The sequence below is a fragment of the Ictalurus furcatus genome, chromosome 25 (genome assembly GCF_023375685.1).
Source record: "Ictalurus furcatus strain D&B chromosome 25, Billie_1.0, whole genome shotgun sequence".
Taxonomy (NCBI): domain Eukaryota; kingdom Metazoa; phylum Chordata; class Actinopteri; order Siluriformes; family Ictaluridae; genus Ictalurus; species Ictalurus furcatus.
In genome coordinates, this window is record NC_071279.1 from 2,900,043 (window position 1) to 2,923,526 (window position 23,484).

The window sequence follows — 23,484 nt, forward strand, 5'->3', positions numbered from 1 at the left end:
CAAAATGACCTCAGTCACCATCAGACGGAGGCGTAATCAGCGGAAATAAGTATGCGACCTCCAACTCCTCCAAGGCATGGGGGCATTTTATATTAAACACCATGAAGAGGACTGCAACCTGTAAACTTTATAAAGCGGAGTTTGTGTAGTACGGGAGCATGACAGTGATGCACGAGCACAAACTGATGTTTATATCGAAAACGCTCCACTATGTGCACAGGGTTGGGGAAACTGGTGTGAATACTTAAAAGGTTTAGTTTAATTCAAGTTTATTGTCATTATATGCTGTATTTGCACACTTGCAGTGTAAATTATGTTGTTCATTATAACAGAAGTGATCTATTAGTAATGAGGTTGGTTGCTCCTCATTCGTGATGTAGACGACCCCCCCCACACCATTCCGATTCATCAAAAAAAAAAATAATAATAATAATAATAATCATCATCATCGTCCGATTGATTGATTATGAAAATAATCATCAGTTGCAGTCCTAATTACAAGTTGGTAGAGTAGCTTGGTGTTTATAAATCGATTAAATACTGCACAGACAAGATGCATTTTTATAATGGTCTTAAAAAAAAAAAAAAAAAACCCACAAGATTAGTTAAAGTTTTCGGAACTTCACCACTGATAAACAGGCAAATCATTTATCGAGATAAAGCAGTGTGGGCCACAGCATTTTACTAACTCCATAACCGTGACACCAGTACATCCCCAATTATCAGCATATCTTCCAAATTATCACTTGCATGATCACAAACTAGAGGCTTGCTTTATGTATACGTGTAAAACTGTATAATTAGTCAGAGATATAACGTTTTAGGTTGCCAGGTAACAATGGACAGAAACAGTCAAACTGGAGGAAATGTCTCTTGATCTAATCTACAGCATTTCCCTTTTTTTTTTTTTTTTAAACAAAAAACAAAAAAAAAAAGGTTAGCCCTTGATTTCCTGAAGGCATTGTGCTCAATAATTCAATATGCTTTCCTTACTGAGTGTCACGTATACATTGCATTAAACAAAAACTTATTGTCACTACAGCTTGGTTATCTATTAACGGCTATTACTGTTACTCTTTGACTCGGTGTCCTATAACCAGTGAATTTTACAAAAGGTGTGCGACAACAGGAGCAGGAGTGGACAAATCAGTAAACCGTGCGCCTGAGACAAGCAAATGTTATGTCCTGCTAAAAGTTTTTTTACTCTTTTCTTTTTTTTAAGCTGCCTGGTGGATGAGCAGGTTCAACAACAAGAAAAAGAAAAAAACTCTATTGCGCTTCACGATGGCGTTATGTGACCCGGTGCCCTAAGTGTAGCACGTGCTACTAATCCCATCGTCTGCGGCGCTACACACATTGGCTGAGGTGTGATCTGGCTGATGGTAGAATTAAATTCAGAATCGGCCACATGCAGGTATGTGGAAACAGTGACGAAACTGAGCAAAGTACAATGCCGCGCAAAGCTGTCGTATATCGCTCAGCAAGTACATCCTGTCACCTTTCAGTTAAATATATCAAGAGACTATAAGATTTGCCTGCAAAGGCACAACATCACATCTCCTAACCCTAACATTTTTTTCTTCGGGTCGCAAACATCGTGTACTGCATAATCTACTAGCTCTTCATGCATTATTACAGTAGATTAGCTGTCACATTTTGGCCTAATCAATTAGTTTCCCAGGCAACCAAACCATGTGACCGAGTAGCACACTGGAGCTTTTAACTGCCTGGTGGGCTAGCTATTGAATTTATGACTTTTCCAACCCTGAAGAACACTGAACATTAGTTTCCCCTGTTAGGAGCATCAATGCAACTAAATGTGGTTAAACAATTAGTGCAAATAAGATAACAGTCATAAAAAAAAAGTTATGTCCCTGATCTGGACTGGAAACTTATTACGATCCTATCGTTTATTTTCATTTTACATATGAAATAAACACAACACAGAAATGAATGCAAGCAAATGAAAGTGTGCCATCAGTCTTTCACAATAAAGAAGTTTATTTACACTGCGGTTAGCGTGCTGGTAGAAAGCATTTCGATGAACGTTGACGTGGTCGATTTTAAATGTGTTTAACTGAACCTGTTTGAAAGAGCTTAAATCTGTGCTGAGGGACTGAAATCACATCCTTCTACGGCTGAATAACTTGCAATTATTTAAATCGTCGAAATGGAACACCTTAACATGGACAAGTTAATTCTTTAATAATAATTATAATAAATACTCAAGAGGGCATTTGAGAAAATATTTTCTAAAAGCATTTCTGGATACAGTCAAGGTGAACTTGTATGGACTGATGTAGACACAAACATACCTTTGAAGGCAGGAAGTTTCTGGAGCTCCCGGTTATTGCTGAGGCTAAAGCGAGAGGAGCTTTGCCTCTTCTCCTTTTTGACAGGGGCCTGAGATCCAGACTGTTTCCCCTTCAGCAGCTGTGTGGTGGGCGGCACACTATTGCTGCCCTTCCTGTTGGATCCCTGAAGGGAGGAGAGAAGCTCACATGTATTCATTCTTATTTAGCATTTACGTGTCTAACTCACCGTCTGGAATTTCAAGAAACAGTTACTGAGTTCAGAGGGTAAACTTCTTTTAATATTCAAAAGGAGTTGTATGTCAAACTGATTTGACGACTAAAAACACTCGACCTGAGAGAAGAAAGGTCATTCCACACTCACATCTAGTTAACCTACTTTCGACATCTCACAGATCATAAGAGAAATACCCGAGTTCAGCGTTGCTTCATAATACACCTACATCCATGTGTGTGTGTGGGGGGTATCTCCAGGAAACCATGGTCACGTGTGTAAAAAATAATAAACATGCTCATTCAATTCATCAATTCCATTATACAACCTTCCAAAATGATTAATTTCAGTAAACAGCCTTGTGATTGCATTCCAGATGTACAAGAACTCAACGAATGTCGATAGTAATAATAAAAAATAAAAACTAATCAAGCATATCTGTGATTAAAAAGACTAAAAGAAATGAGTAAGCTCACACCCCTCTACACATCAGCGGTGTGACATCAGATACAGTAAGCAACTTCCTCACTGGGATTCTTCTGTGAGTTCACGTCACTGAAAACGTCACATGGTCAATCAAAACCTCATCGTCGATAAGTGAATAAGCACAACAGCGCCTTTACTTCCTAAGAAGCCAGAAGAGAGCCAGCAGGTGCACACCAATCCTCAACTGTTTCTACAGGTGCTTCATAGACAGCATTCTGACCTGTTGAATCACTGTCTGCTACAGAAACGTATCCTTCTCAGACAGGAAAGCATTACAGCAGGTAGTGAAGACTGACCAGTCCATCACTGGGTCACACATTCCTGCTGCTGAGGACATCTAGTCTGAGCGGTGTTAAAAAAAAAAGAACATCAGGAAGGATCCCACTCACCCCTCCCATAGACTGTTCACATTCCTCACAGTTTCACGAACAGCTACTCCACACAGGACTCCTAACCAGATCTGCTTGATGGACACCTTGTTTCATTTCAAATCGTCCACCTTACCTACTCTACGCACTTTACACAAGATACATTATACTTATGAATTCGATTCATTTCATTTGAATTGGACATTGTCGCAAAGCAGCTTTACAGAAATATAGAAAAGGTTACATTTATAAATGTATCCCTAATGAGCAAGCCAGAGGTGATGGCGGCAAGGAAAACTCCCAGTGATGATATGGGGGAAGAAACCTTGAGAAGAACCAGACTCGAAACGGAACCCACCGTCATCTGGGTGACGCCAGACGTCTGATTCGAAACAAGTCCCTTCTAGAACTGTGAACTACACGGTCAAAATGTGCACCTGTGTAACCAGGAGATTCATTATAGTTTTCACATGAAGTCTATTTGGTTATCAAATGTTCACTGACGGAGACTTGAGTGCAAAAACGTTCGCAGCAATTGCAGTCCAAAGCCGTCTTCATGGTTTCTAAGTGGCACCATCCACAGTGGTCTCATTTATATTTACGCTGTCCATGTGGGGCCATCTTCAGCAACAGCACGTGATGAGAACTCCAACCAGAAGTAGGCCATCAAGATTCTCTCACACACACAACTTCTGTTCCACATGTTCAAACTGCTTCTCACGACTATTAACAGAGTTCACAGGATCATATATCACTACTGAGCAAGAGAGTTTGTTGTACAGCTTAGTGTTTGCTCAACAGTTTCTAGCATAGTTTATTATATAGTCTACGTTTATTGTGTTTGTTCTCTCGGGCACCGAGTTTTACTCCTCCTCTTGTCTGTCTGGCAGGATCCGATTCCGTATGTTGACGAGGTTACGTTTGAAAACATAAGTCAAGAGTCAAGTTGAAAAGTGCTTGCTACACAACCACTTGCTCAAATTACAACCACTTCGAAATGAATAAACTTTTTTTTCTCTTGACCAAGAAATAGCTGGAAAAGGGAACAGCGTGCAGGAAGACGCACAGCCAAATACGCACCGGTGATATTCATTAGTAAATGAGTCCTTTCCGCTGTACTCATGTTCGATGCACGTGAATTGAAGAGGGCTCTGGCTGAACGTGCGTTCTGATGATGCCACATGACGTGTCTCGACCCAAATCTGCAGTATTTTTCCCCCGACTACAGCAGAGTTTGCTTGATTTCTGCGATCGCAAAATCCTGGAGGGACTGACTAGCACAGGATGAGTCATCAATCACAAGTCTGAATCCTTTTCCTGGAAGTAACGACGACTTATAAAAACATGACTTTCCACAAAACTATTTTTTCCTAGCCATACTACCATACCGATGTCTAGAACACCAAGCGCCAGGTTTGAGCTCGGTGCCGCTTTACGAGCAGTTCCCTGATACACGAGGAGCTATAAATCGTTCCTAACGTTACGTCTGTCTGCGATGAGAGCAATAACAAACCCTACATGACGTCGTCGAACCGACCAAACCTATTCTGGAAATTGCATCCATTTTAAAACCGGGTTATACGCGCTGAGGTGTCAGGATCGGTTCTGATGTGACTTAGAGAAGCAGATTCAAGCAGGAACAGGAACAGTTCCGGAGCACTGCTGCACACTGAAACATAGCCGTGAATCAGGACTAGAAATCAGGAAAATAAACCAAAACACAAGGCATTTCATGGAACAATATTTAGGGTATGAAAATATCGCCTGCAGTTAGTGAGCTGTTTATCAGTGGGTACACTTTGGGGGTTCCCCTGTTATGAGTGTGCGGTTTGTTTGTTTTTTTCTTTTCTTCTCTTCCTCGGTCATAGTCACATGTTTCTAAAATTTAACAACTGACGTTTCTAAGCAACGTTGGATATTAACTAGACATTGTGTTACCTCATGATCTGAATTTTCTTGTCCTGCAGTTTTACTGACTTTTCCAGACTTCGGCGATTCCTAAAAAAAACAACAGAAATGAGAAATTAAGTGTCGTGTCGTTGTCATTTCATTTCACAACGTGGACAAAATACACGTCTATACATTCAGTGCAAAGTGAACACCAAAGGAACATTTTTATTTATTTATTTATTTGACTAGCTGTCGTTAATGACTGCCAGGCGGGTAGCTAACTACTTAGCTTGCTAGTCAGGAACTTACAACTAACGCTTATGCTTGCTACAAGGCTCGGTCTTTCACGATAGTGTGAGTACTTAGAGGAGTACTTGAAGTAAATATAAGAGTTATCTTGCAGAAACACGACAGGTTATCTAACCAACCAGCGCTAGATAACTATTTAGCACCAGCCGGTTGAAACAAATGCAACCCGTCTTAGCGCATGCTAACTAGCAACAGGACTAGCTTCCCACCCGAACTGGCTTCACAAATATCATGGCCAAATTCTAATTGTTGTGAATTTTAACATTCGGAACAAACTCAAACAAGTTCACTCGCACGTAAAAAAGAAAAAAAAGAAAAAAAGAAATTGGTGTATTTTTCCTAAGTATGTAAACAGGAGGCTAATTTGAAATCACCTCGCTAGCGTTGCCTAGCTAGCCAGCATTAGCATACTCCATCGAATTAAAGAAGAGGAAGCTTAGCTGTTAGTTACTCGTGCGCGAGCCTTTGGGTTTATTATTATTATTATTATTATTATTATTATTATTATTATTATTATTATTTCCCCCCCTGACACATTTAAGATATGCTTGCGAAAGAACATGCAGCTGTGTCGGAAATGCACGTTACCTTGTCTTTTTTTGTTTTGTTCGGCATCGCACTCATATGACCGACCCAAGCCTCAGTCTCAGAGCCCACTCCCCGACTGGAGCTACACACACACTTTCCCCCTCATATCTCCTCTGAGAGGCAGCTCGGTGTTCTCCTCAGACTATCAGTGCGCCGCTCTGTCAAACATCTCCACAGTCATTTGCAAACAACACCCAAATTACTTCATATTCATGAGACAGGGATTTGGTTCCCTGTGGCTGAAACACGTTTTAAACACCTCGATGATGTTGTGTCCACGTTTGAAACTTTTGCTTAAAGAGGAACTGTACATGTCTCTTTTTTTTGTTTGTTTTGTTTTTTTCTTCCTTTTTTTTCCATTTTCTCTACTGAGATTAAAATGTACTTTTAGTGAATCTGCAACTTCACCCTTTCATATTTATATTACACAGCAGTAGGAGCAGATTCACAGCACCAGGGTCACAGGTTCAGAGCTCAGGTTACAGTTTCTCTGCATGGGTTTGTGCCAGGTTCTCCAGTTTCCTCCCATCTCCCAAAAAAAAAAAAAAAAAAAACATGCCAGTAGGTGAATTGGTGACCTGTCCCTAGGTGTGTGTGTGTGGTGTCCTGTGATGGTCTGGAGCCCCATTCAGGGTGCGTTCCTGTCAAATAAGCTCCGGATTCACCATGACGCTCACCAGAATAAAAGGTTTACTGGAGACAAAAAGGTTACGTTTGGGATAGGACTGAAAACCAATTGCAAAAAGTGTTGAAAAAAAAAAAATCAAGTGCTGTTTACAAAATTAAAGAGCTCAATTCACTTTGTCACATTACCCCCCAAGTCTTATTTACACTCATACCTGATTATACACACCTGCTGGTAGGAGCATCCCCACGCATGAGAAGTGATTTTGTGTGCCTTTACTATAACCGAGAAACATAAACATATTCAAGCTTGGCCATTTCAAATATTGTTTTGCGTCTCAGCTGCCCAAAGCCCACATGGCCTGTCAACCAAACATCCATTGCTAAGTAGGCAATTGTTTTTAGCCTTAGAAAAATGTAACTTCCACAAGTCATTTTTATTTCATTTTAGACTATTTACGACAGACCTAATGCAGCAGGGGTTCTCATACTTTTTATAGCCAGGAACATCGAATTATAACCTCCAGCCACTCATTTTCTGTACCGCTTATCTTACACAGGGATCCTACGCAGGGATCCTGGAGTCTATCCCTGGATGGGGTGCCAACCCATTGCAGGGTACGATCCCACACACGCTCACACTCCCATTCACACTCTACAGACAATTAAGAGATGCCAATCAGCCTACAACGCATATATTTGCTGGAAGAAACCCCCAAAGCACAGTGAGAACATGCAAACTCCACACACACCGAGTGGAGGAAGGAATCGAACACCCAACCCTGGAGATGTGAAGCAAATGTGCTAACACTAAGCCACTGTGCCCCCCTAACTATAACTATAACTATATCCCCTCCAACTATTCAAAGATTCAGTTTATTTATATATTATATTCTTCCGCCCTGACCATGACCACGATAAAGTAGTCCCAGTCTTTAGGTCTTGGTGGATCCCAGGAATACTGAGTGTAAGGTGAGAACATAGCATGTTTGTTATGCTAGCGATTTCATCATTTTAATCATTTTCATTCAAATATTAAACTGTTCCTCACAACACTCATTTCTCAATGATTGAAAATGATGAAGCTATAGGATATATGGTATGTTCTTGAACACACTTTAGTTACAGTGGTGGAAATCACAACCATTGTTATTGTTTTTTATTTATTTATTTATTTATTTATTTATGTTATTTAGTTCTTAGCCTTTTATCTCGTCATTTGTAATGAATGGATTTAAACCAAAATTCAAAAACAAGAAGGCCATCTGATTGGGCCTGATGTATTCTCTCATTGGAAAATTCTGGAATTTAAAAAAATTAAAGGTACAGCTCCAAAGGTTACACAATATTACTGTACATTACCTTTTTTTTTTTTAAAACAGATTAATAACTAATTTCGTTCATGAAGTAAAAAAAACAAAAACGGGGGGGGGGGGGGGGGGGGGGTGCTGAGAGGGTCCATGAAATTAATTCTACAGTCAAAGGGGTCCCTGTCTGCAAACAGTCTTATGAACCCCTACTCTAGAAAAGCCATGATCTGAGAATGCATTAGATTATTTTATGGAGGCAAAAAAAGAAGGGAAAAAAAAAATGAAAGAAAAGAAAGACAGATTGTGTTCTGGTGCCATCTGCTGCTTAAAATAAGAACTGAAGAAGTGTACATAGACCTGGCATTGTTGTACTCATCTGATTTTTAGTTCGACATGGCATATACACTCAGTTGCAAGTTTATTAGGTTCATCTGTGTAGTTTATATCTACGTCATTCAGTCTGTTTAATCAGGTCCACCATCAAGGGTACCATATCAGCTGACTTTGTCATATACAATGAACTGAATGTAGCCCATCTGTTAGGCAGCATGTGTCAGCCCCCTCCCGATTTAGCCTCAGATGCTCTGCCCACAGCGCATCTCTAGCATGGTTCACGAGACTAAGTCACACTCTGCCCGGTCAATTAATGGAAACGACCAATCACCACATTGTCAGTTATTGTCACAGCAATAAAACAATGTATTGCCATGATAATGAGCTGCACTTACAGTGCATCTGGAAAGTATTCACAGCGCTTCACTTTTCCCACATTTTATGTTAGAGTCTTATTCCAAAATGGATTAAATTCATTATTTTTCTCAAAATTCTACAAACAATACCACATAATGACCACATGAAAGAAGTTTGTTTGAAATCTTTGCAAATTTATTAAAAATAAAAAACACACATGTACATAAGTATTCACAGCCTTTGCCATGACACTCAAAATTGAGCTCAGGTGCATCCTGTTTCCACTGATCATCCTTGAGATGTTTCTACAACTTGATTGGAGTCCACCTGTGGTAAATTCAGTTGATTGGACATGATTTGGAAAGGCACACACCTGTCTATATAAGGTCCCACAGTTAACAATGCATATCAGAGCACAAACCAAGCCATGAAGTCCAAGGAATTGTCTGTAGACCTCTGAGACAGGATTGTATTGAGGCACAGATCTGGGGAAGGGTACAGAAACATGTCTGCAGCATTGAAGGTCCCAATGAGCACAGTGGCCTCCATCATCCGTAAATGGTAGAAGTTTGGAACCACCAGGACTCTTCCTAGAGCTGGCCGCCCGGCCAAACTGAGCAATAGGGGGAGAAAGGCCTTAATCAGGGAGGTGACCAAAAACCTGATGGTTACTCTGACAGAGCTCCAGCGTGTCTCTGTGGAGAGAGGAGAACCTTCCAGAAGAACAACCATCTCTGCAGCACTCCACCAATCAGGCCTGAATGGTAGAGTGGCCAGACAGAAGCCACTCCTCAGTAAAAGGCACATGACAGCCCACCTGGAGTTTGCCAAAAGGCACCCGAAGAACTCTCAGACCAAGACAAAGATTGAACTCTTTGGCCTGAATGGCAAACGTCATGTCTGGAGGAAACCAGGCACCAGTCATCACCTGGCCAATACCATCCCTACAGTGAAGCATGGTGGTGGCAACATCATACTGTGGGGATGTTTTTCAGCGGCAGGAACTGGGAGACTAGTCAGGATCGAGGGAAAGATGAATGCAGCAATGTACAGAGACATCCTTGATGAAAACCTGCTCCAGAGCGCTCTGGACCTCAGACTGGGGCGACGGTTTATCTTCCAACAGGACAACGACCATAAGCACACAGCCAAGATAACAAAGGAGTGGCTACAGGACAACTCTGTGAATGTCCTTGAGTGGCCCAGCCAGAGCCCAGACTTGAACATCTCTGGAGAGATCTGAAAATGGCTGTGCACTGATGCTCCCCATCCAAACTGATGGAGCTTGAGAGGTCCCACAAAGAAGAATGGGAGAAACTGCCCAAAAATAGGTGGGCCAAGCTTGTAGCATCATACTCAAAAAGACTTGAGGTTGTAATTGGTACCAAAGGTGCTTAACAAAGTATTGAGCAAAGGCTGTGAATACTTATGTACATGTGTTTTTTTTTTTTTTTTTTTAAATAAATTTGCAAAGATTTCAAACAAACCTTTCATGTTATTATGGGGTATTGTTTGTAGAATTTTGAGGAAAATAATTAATTTTACCCATTTTGGAATAAGGCTGTAACATAAAATGTGGAAAAAGTGAAGCGTGTGAATCTTTCTGGATGCACTGCATGTCATTGTAATGTCATTTATTCAATCAGTTAAGCAACGGTTGATATAATGTACAGGATTTTACATGACGAGTAAAAAAAAAAAAAGTCACTAATGATTGAATGAAATTTATTTTGGAATCTCAGAATCAGCATTACACTTGGCCCAAAAAAAAAAAAAAAAAAAATTTGTGGAATGTAAATAAATACAAAAATGCAGACAACTCAAAATACAAAAAAGCAAAACTGTAAGAAAAAGAAAAATAGGAACAGGTGCACTTAATCCGGATTTGAAAAGTCATACCAAGTGGGCTCAATTAGCACCCAGGCACCTAGCCAGGTACAGCTACACAACTAAGTAGCAGTCTCCCAAACACACTTGGTGTTCCAAGTATTAGAGTGCTGCATGTAACAATCACGAGCTCATTCTTTATATTCTGAACTAGGTTTCCAGGAACAGTTTAGGTCTAGCGCAGTTCTAAATATTCACGTTTAGAACAGAGACAGAACAACAATATCTGGAAAACTTTGCCTTTATGTTTAGATACAGTCTTACTGATAAATACATGCATCTTTTTACACATGGGAACATATGCAGTTAGTTGTATTCCTGGTGGCCGTCACTACTACAAAACTGCAGCCACCCAGGTGCATCTCAAGCCCACACATTTAAACCCGTACAATTTTTACAGAACTGTGAACTGAAAGCAGTTTTAATCAACCTCCTCCATGCGAGATGTGTCGTCATCCCCTTCCAAGGGGGGCATGTCCTCAATGGGAGCAGAGCTGGGCTCTTCAGTTGACAGGTCATCCTCCTCAATGCCTAAAACAGATGGAAAACAGAAACTTGAGGATGCTAAAAACTACATCTACATTGTGTACCCACATGGTCTTTTCTGAAAATCTCGGTTTGGTTGGTTCATGCTCACGAGAACAAAAATTGGTGTAGTTGACATGAGCTGTACTCTTACCCAAGCCCAGCTTGATCATCCTATAGATGCGGTTTGAATGTGTCTGAGGATCGTCAAGGGTGAAGCCTGACGAGAGCAGCGCAGTCTCGAATAGCAAGATGACCAGATCTTTTACAGACTTGTCGTTCTTGTCGGCCTCTGCTTTTTGCCGCAGGGTTTCGATAATAGGGTGATCAGGGTTGATCTCTAGGTGCTTCTTGGCAGCCATGTAGCCCATGGTGGAGTTGTCCCTCAGAGCCTGGGCCTTCATGATCCTCTCCATGTTGGCTGTCCAACCATATGTACTGGTCACAATGCAGCAGGGGGAAGCAACCAGGCGGTTGGAGACAGTAACCTGGAACAGTAGAAATGAGAGAATGAGTCCAGAGAGATCTGACTTCAGTTCTAAAAAAAATTTTTTACACTTTTTTGAAACTTTTTTCCCCTTACCTTCTCAACCTTCTTTTCAAGGATGTCCTTCATGATCTTACACAGGTTCTCAAACTGTGCCTTCTTCTCCTCCTGCTTCTTCTTTTCCTCCTCATCCTCAGGCAGCTCCAGACCCTCCTTGGTCACTGATACCAGGTTCTTGCCCTCAAATTCCTTCAGTTGCTGAACACAGTACTCATCAATGGGCTCAATCATGTAGATCACCTCCAGGCCAGCTTTGCGCAGCCGTTCCACAAAGGCAGAGTTGGCCACCTGTTCCTTGGTCTCACCTGCAACAGATTTTATACCAATCTCTTAAATGACACTCGAAAACAAACAGTCCACCAAAAGGTCCTGATCTAAGCACTAAACTTAACATATAGTGTTATTGGTATAGTCCTTACCAGTAATATAGTAGATCTGCTTCTGGGTGTCCTTCATGCGGGTGACGTAATCTTTAAGGGACACCATCTCATCTCCAGAGGCAGAGGTGTAGTAGCGCAGCAGCTCAGAGAGTTTTTTCCTATTCTGAGAGTCCTCATGGATACCGAGCTGTTGGGTAGAAGGTATACAAAATAAAGCTTTTAAATGCCTAAAAATGTAAAAATAAAATAGAATAAAAAAATGCCCAGTTTGCACAGTGTATTAGAAGACTGCATGAACACAATCAGCTTTGGGTAGGTTTACAGGATCAAACCAGGCAACAGATGGCAATCAGATGACATGCAATGAGTGGGGCATATGGTAGCCTTCTCCAGTTAGTAAAGAATATCAGAACCATTCAGTTCCCAGTCTATTTCTATCACAACTAATGAAAAATTTCTTGTGTTAATGCTTAGAAACTGGTATGTTGTAATCAAGTAAGCAAGACAGAATACTGTAGTGCTTCAAAACAAGAGTGAAAAAAACAGCCATAAGGTTTCATGCTCGATTTTTACTATGGGTCCCAGTGACTTCAAAAGGAGCAACTGTTGTGTTGCAGTGTTTCATTATTCAGTGTTTCACATTTTAGCACTCATACACAGTATAAAAGGTTTAATGTTTAACCCGGCAACATACCTTGATATTCTTTGAGAACTGTTCATAATATTTCTTGTAGTTGTCCTTGTCCTCGGCAAGTTCAGTGAAGAGCTCAAGGCACTTCTTGACCAGGTTCTTTCGGATGACTTTGAGGATCTTACTCTGTTGCAGCATCTCTCTGGAGATGTTCAGGGGCAAGTCCTCAGAGTCCACCACACCCTTGATGAAGTCTAATAAAGAGCAAGATTTTTTTTTAATAATACAAATAAAAACCATTAAGCAACAAGTGCATTACGGCCATCTGTTCCTAATTTTGTCGGGTGCCTTAATAGTACATTCGTACATTTCGTTACACATTACTGATTCACTTACTGAGATACTCTGGAATGAGTTCATCACAGTTGTCCATGATGAAGACTCTGCGCACATAGAGTTTAATGTTGTTCTTCTTTTTCTTGTTCTCAAAAAGATCGAAAGGAGCTCTGCGAGGAACAAAGAGCAAGGCACGGAACTCAAGCTGCCCTTCAACTGAGAAATGCTGCAAGAAAAGCAAGCAGAAGTTAGTGCTGTTATGTGATAAACATCGTAATTACTAATTTAAGGAAACACACTTACGATCACCATAATCCTCTCATGATTTAAAAAAACCCAACAACTGTTTCACAAACTCACTTTAACAGCAAGGTGGTCCTCCCAATCGTTTGTCAGGCTCTTGTAGAACTCTCCATACTCCTCATTAGTGATGTCATCAGGGTTGCGGGTCCACAAAGGCTTGGTCTTATTGAGCTCTTCCTGGTCAATATACTTCTCCTTGATTTTTTTCTTCTTCTTCTTATCAGTGCTCTTGTCATGGTCCTCATCATCTGATCCAACATCCTCAATCTCTGGCTTATCGTCATCTTTCTCTCCTTCCTCCTCACTTTTGTCCTTCTCCTTCTCTTCCTCTGCTTCATCATCACTCACCTCCTTGTCACGTTCTTTCTCCACCTTCACGTTAAGAAAATAGGCAAGGATAAGCATGAAACTACTAGATACAAGCGTGAGGACACGAGGAGAGCCAGTAAATTAAATTTAATTTCAAATTTTAATTCAATCATAATAGTTTCTTACATATAATGTGATGGGATAGCCAATGAACTGCGAGTGCTTCTTGACAATCTCCTTAATACGCTTCTCCTCAATGTATTCTGTCTGATCCTCCTTCAAATGCAGGATCACCTTTGTGCCACGCTTAATTGGTTCAGCTATAAGAACATGAATATTCATTTAATAATATAACATTAATAAACTAAGCTGACAATCATACAACCATTTATAATCTTAACATTTTTATTACAACAAAATGCTAAATGAATTAATTTCCCCTTGACTCCTCAGGTTTCTAATGCATTGTTATTGTTTTTCAAGTCAACTATAGGACAAACATTTAATAATTGAATTAACAACAGTACAATGTTAAATACTTACAGTTATCCACCTTCACTGTGAATGAACCCCCAGCGGATGACTCCCAGGCATACTGCTCATCATCGTTGTGTTTGGTGATGACCGTGACGTTCTCAGCTACCAGGTAGGCTGAGTAGAAACCCACACCAAACTGGCCAATCATAGAGATGTCGGCTCCAGCCTGCAGAGCCTCCATGAACGCCTTGGTTCCAGACTTGGCGATGGTTCCCAAGTTGTTGATGAGATCGGCCTTGGTCATGCCAATGCCAGTGTCTATGATGGTCAGTGTGCGATCTTCTTTGTTGGGAATGATTTCAATTTTCAGGTCTTTTCCAGAATCTAGCTTACTTGGGTCGGTCAGACTTTCATATCGGATTTTGTCCAATGCCTAAATTAATAAAAGAAAGAAAGAGGCAATGACAAAATTGCTTCATACATAACTCAAATACATTACATCTGGTCTCAACATTACCATTAATTAAGTGTAAACATATAACGATTCTCCTACTTCTGAAGACTTCTCAGCTTTTATGTACATCTTATTATATGGTGACATTTGGATGACTGCTTACATCTGAGGAGTTGGAGATTAGCTCCCTGAGAAAGATTTCTTTGTTTGAGTAGAAGGTGTTGATGATCAGAGACATCAGCTGGGCAATTTCTGCCTGGAAGGCAAAGGTCTCTGCTTCCTCCTCCATTGGCTGGTCATGTGCTTCTGGCATCTGTATGAGACAGGAGGGCAGTTGAGATGTAATACACCACTGAACCCAAATCTCAGTTGCAAAATACACATTTCAGCAACTGTCCATTCTTCCTGATTACACCATTAAAACCTGTTAGCTTGGGTAACGCTATTTTCTAAATGATCTAGCTGTAAAGCTATCTTAACTGCTTGTGCACGAACGTATGGTACAGATTAAAATGAGCTTGTGTCTGCACTTCAGTAGAAGCTATACATCTTATTACATAACTAAACAGCTTAATCATATGGTTCGGGTTGCGCGTGTGTGTGGGGGTCCTATTGGTTGCTTTTTATTCGGAGTTGGACAACGTGAAACAGTTTCAAGACAAGGTGAAACCCATTTTAAGTTTTTCCATGTATTAAGTTTCCCTATGTATTTTCCGGAACAATCCACGACCTCATGTCTGCCTGACGCACCAGTGCGCCACCTACCGGCTGCCGTGATTAACTACAGCCTTCTAGAAAGCTCCACTGTCTCGCGTCATCTGCGAACATCGCCATGAGCCGCACCGAACACATGGAGAACAAGCAGGATCTCAGCACATCTCTCAACAAGAACCACACTCCTTCAGCTCAAGGACAGTCAACTCAAGTAATTCTACTTGATAACAGCACGGCTCTCTCACAACTACCGACTATATTCACAGTGAAACACCTTCCTCAACACAATCAGGATAAGACATTCTCCATGTGTATATTCTGTTAAGAATTAAACTTAAGCACTCGAGTTTGTTGTCTTTCCATAAATCGCATATTATAAAAAAAGCCATCAAAACCACTTCTGAAGTGTAATATATGATTTAAAAAAAAACACACACACTGTACAGTTTATTTCTCCATTTATTTCCCTCCATTAGAATGCACTAGCTTAACTTTAGCACAGAAACACTGCTAAGGATCTGGTTCACATTCATCCTGTTCTCCATCCTAGATTAAGTCAGCTATGTTCATTCCTAGTCCTGTGGTAAAGCGTATTCAATCATGCTAGCAAACCATCTGTCAGACCGGCTAGCTAACTAGCAAGCTAGCTCTAAATTTACCTGGAAAACTCCCCGACTTCGCCTCAGCAAACAGTTTTAACGTTCTACGGTTAATAATTTTAATAAAACAGGTCACATGTCTTACTGAGCTCATTAGCATTATTATAAGTCACAACATACGACTGTACGGTTAAAACAGCAAGGTACAAACGTTAAAGCGATGAATAAAAATGTCTTTGAAGACTTTCCCCGAAGCTCAGCAGCTTACCTTGACTGTTAGGAGTCTCTTAATATGAAACAACCGAGAAGTTTATCGCGACGCTACCTGACTTTCAGCCTGCCTCTACGGACGAGTGTGTGTACTGTGATGGCGGAACAGCGCGCGCGGCGGCTTTATATATATATAGCGCTTCCACAGAGTGTTCGAGAAACGGCTCTGTTTCGGGAAACATCTCGAATCTTCGCGGCGCACTCTGTTGTGTGCGCGAGGCGGGTCTTAACGGTCTGTCAATCAACAGGGGTTTTGGGGGGGGGAAATGGTTTGGAAAACTAAATGTTTTCGTTTTCCATGAGGAATAATTTCACTTTGGACAGCCAGTTTATTGGTTTATAAATGATATTTTATTAGAAATATTGAGTTCCATAAACGATTTTTAAAAAAAGTGGTTAAAAAACAGCAGAAACTTCAAATTTCCAATGAACAAGTCAAACAAGAAGCATAAAATATTAACATAACGAAATTAAATAATAATAATAATAAGAAGAAGAAGAATAAATAGACTAGTTACAAACTGATTATCCCTGTTACAAAGTCTAATTGACATAAGAATGTGTTTCCTGTTAAATACATTGATTTATTTTATTAATTTTTTTTGTGCTACATGTAGACGAAACCTTAGTCAACTTCCTCCATTCGGGACGTATCATCATCACCCTCCAGAACTGGCATGTCCTCCTCGCTAGGCTGGACAATATCCTCCACAGCCGAATCGTCATCATCAATGCCTTCGAAAACGCAGGAAGAGCATGTTAGAAAATGTACTTTTTATCCGAACATTTCTGAGCTACAGTTCATTTAAAAAAAAGGATATTGACGAGCAAGTATTATAACTCACCGAGACCAAGTTTGATCATCCTGTAGATACGGTTAGCGTGTGTCTGTGGGTCCTCCAGAGTGAATCCCGAAGACAGCAAGGCAGTCTCGAATAGCAGAATCACAAGGTCTTTCACAGCTTTGTCGTTCTTGTCAGCCTCTGCCTTCTCTCTAAGGGTCTCAATAATCGGGTGCAGAGGGTTGATCTCCAGGTGTTTCTTGGCTGTCATGTAGCCCATGGTGGAGTTGTCCCTCAGCGCTTGAGACTTCATGATCCTCTCCATGTTGGCTGTCCAGCCATATGTACTGGTCACAATACAGCAGGGGGAGGCAACCAGGCGGTTGGATACAACAACCTTGTTAGGAGGACAAAGATGCATCATGAAAAATGTTTCATAATGAGCAGAATATTTGAAAATGTTATGTAATCAGAATGTTTTGTTTTTACCTTTTCAATCTTTTTATCTAATATGTCTTTCATGATCTTGCAAAGGTTCTCAAATTTGTTTTTAAGATCTTCCTGCTTCTTCTTTTCCTCTTCATCCTCAGGCAGCTCCAGACCCTCCTTGGTCACTGACACCAGGGTTTTGCCATCATATTCTTTTAGCTGCTGAACACAATACTCATCAATGGGCTCAATCATGTAGATCACCTCCAGGCCAGCTTTGCGCAGCCGTTCCACAAAGGCAGAGTTGGCCACCTGTTCCTTTGTCTCACCTTAGGGAAGTAGGAAAAGATGCATTAAATAAGTTATATTTAAGATACAGTGTTTGTATTATATGTGTGAATCATAGTCTGGTACGAACCAGTGATGTAATAGATGTGCTTCTGGTTGTCCTTCATGCGAGAGACATAGTCCTTCAGAGACACCATCTCATCTGCAGTGTTGGAAGTATAGTAGCGCAAAAGCTCTGAAAGCTTCTTCCGGTTCTGAGAATCTTCATGGATACCGAGCTGAAATAGAACAGAAAATGTAAGCTACTTCTGGTATGTAATTTAAGTCTTCATTTTGTAAATGTACTCTAATGTATGTTAATGTATGTTAATAAAATACTTTAACTTAGAAGCAATGTAAATCTACCTTGATATTTTTGGAGAATTGCTCGTAGAACTTCTTGTAGTTGTCCTTTTCCTCAGAGAGTTCAGTGAAGAGCTCAAGGCACTTCTTGACGAGGTTCTTTCGGATGACTTTGAGAATCTTGCTCTGTTGTAGCGTCTCTCTGGAAATGTTTAGTGGCAGATCCTCAGAGTCCACCACACCCTTCATAAAATCTAATTTTAAAAAAGATACATCATTAAATGGGCCATGCTACCATCTTATTGTACTTTTCTAGTCAGTGATAATGACAAGTGATATTTTTGCACACTTACTAAGATATTCGGGCATTAGATCTTCGCAGTTATCCATAATGAAGACTCTGCGCACATAGAGCTTGATGTTGTTTCTCCTCTTCTTGCTCTCAAAGAGGTCAAAAGCTGCTCTTCGTGGGACAAATAGCAAAGCGCGGAACTCCAGTTGGCCCTCTACTGAGAAGTGCTATATGAAAAAAACAACAACTGGTAAACAGTCACTGACGATATAAAGAATACATCCAATTAAATTTATTTTTATTTATTTATATTAACTCACCTTGACTGCAAGGTGATCTTCCCAGTCATTAGTAAGGCTTTTGTAGAATTCTCCATATTCCTCATTGGTGATGTCGTCAGGGTTACGGGTCCAGATAGGCTTGGTCTTGTTCAGCTCCTGGGCATCAATATACTTTTCCTTGACCTTCTTCTTCCTTTTGTTTTTGCCATCTTTGCTGTCCTCATCCTCATCAGATCCTACATCCTCAATCTTGGGCTTATCCTTGTCATCACCAGCTGGAACCTCCTCCTCCTTCTCTCCTTCTTCTAGATCAACTTCCTTTTCTCTCTGCTTCTCAATCTACCAGCAGATGGTTAGAACGATCAACATTAAATCCATGCAAAATGTGAAGAGAGGGACATAACAGAAGTAACTAGAGTTTTCTAAAACAGCATTATAGTATGTAGAATCACTTACAAAGAGAGTGATTGGGTAGCCGATGAACTGAGAGTGCTTCTTAACAACCTCCTTGATACGTTTCTCCTCAGTATATTCTGACTGGTCCTCCTTCAGATGAAGAATCACTTTTGTGCCACGACCGAGTAGCTCACCTATAAGTTCGAAAAAAGCCACATATAAATTAATGGAATTAATGTTTTTACAATACATTGCAGAGTATATAAATGTGTATATATGTTTATAATTTTTAAAAGTCCTACCGCAATCAGGCTTCACTGTAAAGGAACCCCCTGCTGCTGACTCCCAGATATACTGCTCATCATCATTGTGTTTGGTGATGACTGTGACTTTCTCAGCTACCAGGTAGGCTGAGTAGAAACCCACACCAAACTGGCCAATCATAGAGATGTCGGCTCCAGCCTGCAGAGCCTCCATGAATGCCTTGGTTCCAGACTTGGCGATGGTTCCCAAGTTGTTGATGAGATCGGCTTTGGTCATGCCAATGCCAGTGTCAATTATGGTCAGGGTACGCTCCTTCAGGTCAGGAATGATGTCAATCTTCAGATCCTTGCAGGAATCAAGTTTGCTTGGATCTGTCAAGCTCTCATATCTGATCTTGTCCAAAGCCTGTAAATATGACACACACACACCAATTGTGATCAATTCAGACAACCAAGTGTCCCCAATAAATCTGGTGTGTTTCATCTACCATCTCTTCAGACCGCCGTAAATTTGGTATAATATGCGTGTTAAACTTACGTCAGAGGAGTTAGAGATAAGTTCCCTGAGGAAGATTTCCTTGTTAGAATAGAAGGTGTTGATGATCAGAGACATCAGCTGAGCAATTTCTGCCTGAAAGGCAAAAGTCTCCACATCTTCCTCCATCATGGGCTGGGCAGCTTTCTCAGGCATCTATGTTAATACAGAGGGGGTGGGGGTGGGGGATGGGGGGGGGGTGTAATAAGAAGAATATTAACCAGTGTTAAAAATCTACAAATCATTCAAGTAATCCAGTTATTGTTTTACAGTATTTGTATGTTTGGCATCTTTTATTATAAAGTTATGTTTGAAATATAGATTTGACTTATTTTAATTAGTCTTATTTACCACTAGAAAACTTTTTAATATTTATAATATTTGTTAACACATTTATAATATTTTAATAATATAAAAGTTAAAGACACTGTAATAATGTCTTCTTTGCAAAATCTGTTACTATTATAAATAATATAAATCAATAAATAACTATCCTTTGATTGTTCTTTTTAAGATGGAATAATTCAAAAACATTATTTAAAGAAAGACTGTTGTTTCAGTAAAAAATCTTTTTCTGATTTAAATTTCTATATAAAGGAGCTGAAAGAACAGGCTAATGAGACATAAAGCGGCAGCTGTCATAATTCCTCTAGAAATCTGACACCAACTGGCACCTTACACCTGTGAATAGGGGTAAAGTATCCAGAGTTACTCGTATAATGATAATGTTATAGATTATGTGAATTACCACTTGTGTTGCAATTCAACCCATCTATTCTGGTTTATTCACATTTCATAGGTTGTACACTTGTTGACTCATATACTGGCTGCAGTTGCCAGGCAGCCATATTGCCATATGGTCTGTGCCATGTGCTCTCTGACTGACCTTTCTCATTTAATTACTAAAGTTAGAAACATTGCAACACCGTTGCATTCAAAACATAGAAAGCATTGTATAAATACCAAATAGTCTATAGTTTTTTTTTTTTGTTTTTTTTAAGTACGAATAATGTGAAAATCCCTGAAATCGATGAAATATCAAGTATAATCGTAAAAACTACAAAGGGTAGTTCAATTCAAAGTATTGAAAAAACATAATTTACATGATTAACTGAACAACTTCATATTTATGATAAATCTATAGATGGTTAAATTATTAATTTTCCTAAATAATTAGAGGCTTAACTGTAGTGTAACTTCAAAGTTCAGTTTAGCTTGCTTACCTTTTCAAATGGCTTCTTTATGAATTGATATATGAATCTTCTTGAGTATGAGGGTACACTCGGCTCGTGGTGAATCTTCTAGTGTCTTGTCTGTTGTGCGCTCTCTTTTGAGTGCTATCTACAGATCTGTAGGCCTGCTTCAGTCTTTTTATACTTGGAGGACACGTTTCTCGAAACTCCCATCCAGAATGTTCCAGAAGGAATACCCCTGTGGTAGATAGGGAAGGCACAGAGGCTTTTAGGTTTGGGGGAGGTCTCTGCCCATACACCATGTGTCCATTTAGGGTCAACCAGTTACAGGAGGCGTCTGTCAGTCACAGCAAGCACCTTCCTGACAGTCGGTGGCACATGGGCCTGTCAGTGTCACAGCTGTGGGCAGGGATTTCTTCACAACTGTAGAGTAACAACATTATTGGGTAAATTGCTGTAATCTTGAGTCAGTTGTCACTGGTACTTAAATTCAAGGTGTTGATATTCACAGAACAAACAAACCAACCACAGGCCACTGGAAATGACAGGTTGTCTTGAAATGTATAAAACATTTTAGTAATGGAACACTTGCCAATCATGATTATTGCTGAGGTGAAGGTAGACTTGAGGATGACTTGAATCTGCTCAGGATGACTTGATGAAGATGAGTTATTATCAGTGACAAGAACAAAGTTTTAAACATATTCATTGGGACAACAATGAGAAAACATTTTAGAAGGATGAATTTATATGCTTTTTCCTCAACACTAGCTTTGTATTATGTTTTTAAGAATACATCTCTAGACAAGATAGATAAATCTGAAAATTACTTTCACATTTGTTGGTAACCCATTTGAATATATGCATATGTTTATCATAAACAAAGAAATTATCTGATTCTGGTTATCAAAAAAAAATCTGGCAAGTTTTACCTTATATCAGTTATTTTGAAAATGTCATATCTATCTACAAAACATAATATAATAAACAAGCAAATATTTGTTTGTTTTACTTTTCAGACAGCTGTCACCAACATCATTCCTGTATTTTAAATATATATATATATATATATATATATATATATATATATATATATGTATGTATATATGTATATATGTATGTATGTATGTATATATATATATATTTAAAATACAGGAATGATGTTGGTGTTTATATATATATATATTTCACACACACACACACACACACACCAGGGGGCAGTGGTGGCTTAGTGGTTAAGGCTCTGGGTTACTGATCAGAAGGTTGGGGGTTCATGCCCCAGCACTGCCAAGCTGCCACTGTTGGGCCCTTGAGCAAGGCCCTTAACCCTCTCTGCTCCAGAGGCACCGCATCATGGCTGACCCTGCGCTCTGGTATGTGAAGAAAACAGTTTCACTGGGCTCTACTGTATATGTGACCAATAAAAACTCATATACCACTAGCACTGTTGAATGCTTTAGATGACTGTTTTATAACAGCACAGCTCAGACAGAAGTTCTGGCTACGAGGTTTATATCAATGTGCTTGTTCTTGTACTTTTTTTGTCTTATTAAGTTCAAGATAGAGAGAGAGAGAGAGAAAAGAGTGCTGACTGTTTGAAAGGAATGACTGTTTATAGCTGTAATAATAATGTAAGTGTGACAGGAACTAACTTGTTCCACAACATTACAGGTGAAAATAAAGTAAGATGTTTTGTTAGTATATATTTATTTTAATCACAATTGGCAAATTGCTTCCAAAGGAATAACTGCTGTTATTAAATAATTAACTTTAAAATAATTAACGTTTATTTTCCTTTAACTGTTTATTCCTTAAGGTTCCAGAACAGTCCTGCATAATGGATAACGGTTGGATTAGTGGAGAAGCTTCCAGTTCACGCATGCGCAGCAGGACTTCTTCCTTGCTAGATTGTTCGGTCATGTTCTCTTATGCAAAATAGATACCGGCATTTCCAGAACTTCTACACTCTCTAATGTTCGAGCACTGTTTCTGGAAATCTCAGTGCAGAACGCTGGGTATCCTGAGGTGTTCCTTCTGTTATCTAATCAGCTGGCACACAGCCTAGACACCGACTTCAAGCTCAGTGACCGACAGCATGTAGTCTTCTCTTTACTTTATTATACTGGACTGTGAATGGTGACTCGGTGGGTTTTAATGACATCTAAACTATTCCAAGAAGCTCGACGACAATTCCACTCATTCAAAAACAAACAAACAACAACAAAACATAAAAGGAGCATGATTTGCAGAAACAACACAAGCGTAGGCTCACGTGAGAAAAAAAACAACACGTGACAAAAAGTAAAGTTATTATATTTACGCTGACAATACAGTCGCTATGTTTGTTATAGAAAGTTTTTGTTTCGTATGGCTTATTGCGGATAGAACTAGGAATAATATTACACACGGCCAGGAAAGTTCTCCATGTGGCCACTGCGAGAAACAGCGCATGCGCCGACC

The 23,484-nt window shown here is 39.9% G+C and overlaps 3 protein-coding genes across 4 annotated transcripts in view; all 3 read right to left on the reverse strand.

The window, feature by feature from the left end:
- ppp2r5cb (protein phosphatase 2, regulatory subunit B', gamma b) overlaps window positions 1–7,843 on the reverse strand; it is a 35,799-nt gene extending 27,956 nt beyond the window's left edge. Inside the window, exons 1-3 of one of the 2 annotated variants that reach the window (XR_008384685.1) lie at window positions 6,168–7,843; window positions 5,319–5,378; window positions 2,316–2,478 (exon numbers count right to left, since the gene is read on the reverse strand). Coding sequence is in view for 1 of the 2 variants with exons in the window: in XM_053614398.1 (XP_053470373.1) it covers window positions 2,316–2,478; window positions 5,319–5,378; window positions 6,168–6,203 (259 nt within the window). In the remaining variant the exon portion in view is untranslated. The remainder of the gene's footprint in view (window positions 1–2,315; window positions 2,479–5,318; window positions 5,379–6,167) is intronic. The other variant, XM_053614398.1, reaches the window with a different exon arrangement.
- Window positions 7,844–10,574: 2,731 nt separating this feature from the next.
- On the reverse strand, window positions 10,575–16,380 carry hsp90aa1.2 (heat shock protein 90, alpha (cytosolic), class A member 1, tandem duplicate 2). Its single transcript, XM_053614396.1, has 11 exons — window positions 16,222–16,380; window positions 14,804–14,953; window positions 14,253–14,619; window positions 13,896–14,029; window positions 13,458–13,772; window positions 13,158–13,323; window positions 12,825–13,015; window positions 12,170–12,317; window positions 11,787–12,055; window positions 11,358–11,691; window positions 10,575–11,209 (listed from the first exon to the last, which is right to left on the reverse strand). Exons 2-11 carry the CDS (start codon window positions 14,951–14,953, stop codon window positions 11,100–11,102), a joined length of 2,184 nt encoding a protein of 727 aa, XP_053470371.1. The 5' UTR covers window positions 16,222–16,380; the 3' UTR covers window positions 10,575–11,099.
- Window positions 16,381–16,557: 177 nt separating this feature from the next.
- hsp90aa1.1 (heat shock protein 90, alpha (cytosolic), class A member 1, tandem duplicate 1) lies at window positions 16,558–21,631 on the reverse strand. The gene is made up of 11 exons (XM_053614397.1): window positions 21,055–21,631; window positions 19,835–19,987; window positions 19,336–19,702; window positions 19,094–19,227; window positions 18,677–18,976; window positions 18,418–18,583; window positions 18,128–18,318; window positions 17,853–18,000; window positions 17,495–17,763; window positions 17,069–17,402; window positions 16,558–16,958 (listed from the first exon to the last, which is right to left on the reverse strand). The coding sequence occupies exons 2-11, from the start codon at window positions 19,985–19,987 to the stop codon at window positions 16,849–16,851; spliced, it is 2,172 nt and encodes a 723-aa protein (XP_053470372.1). The 5' UTR covers window positions 21,055–21,631; the 3' UTR covers window positions 16,558–16,848.
- Between the last annotated feature and the right edge of the window lie 1,853 nt (window positions 21,632–23,484).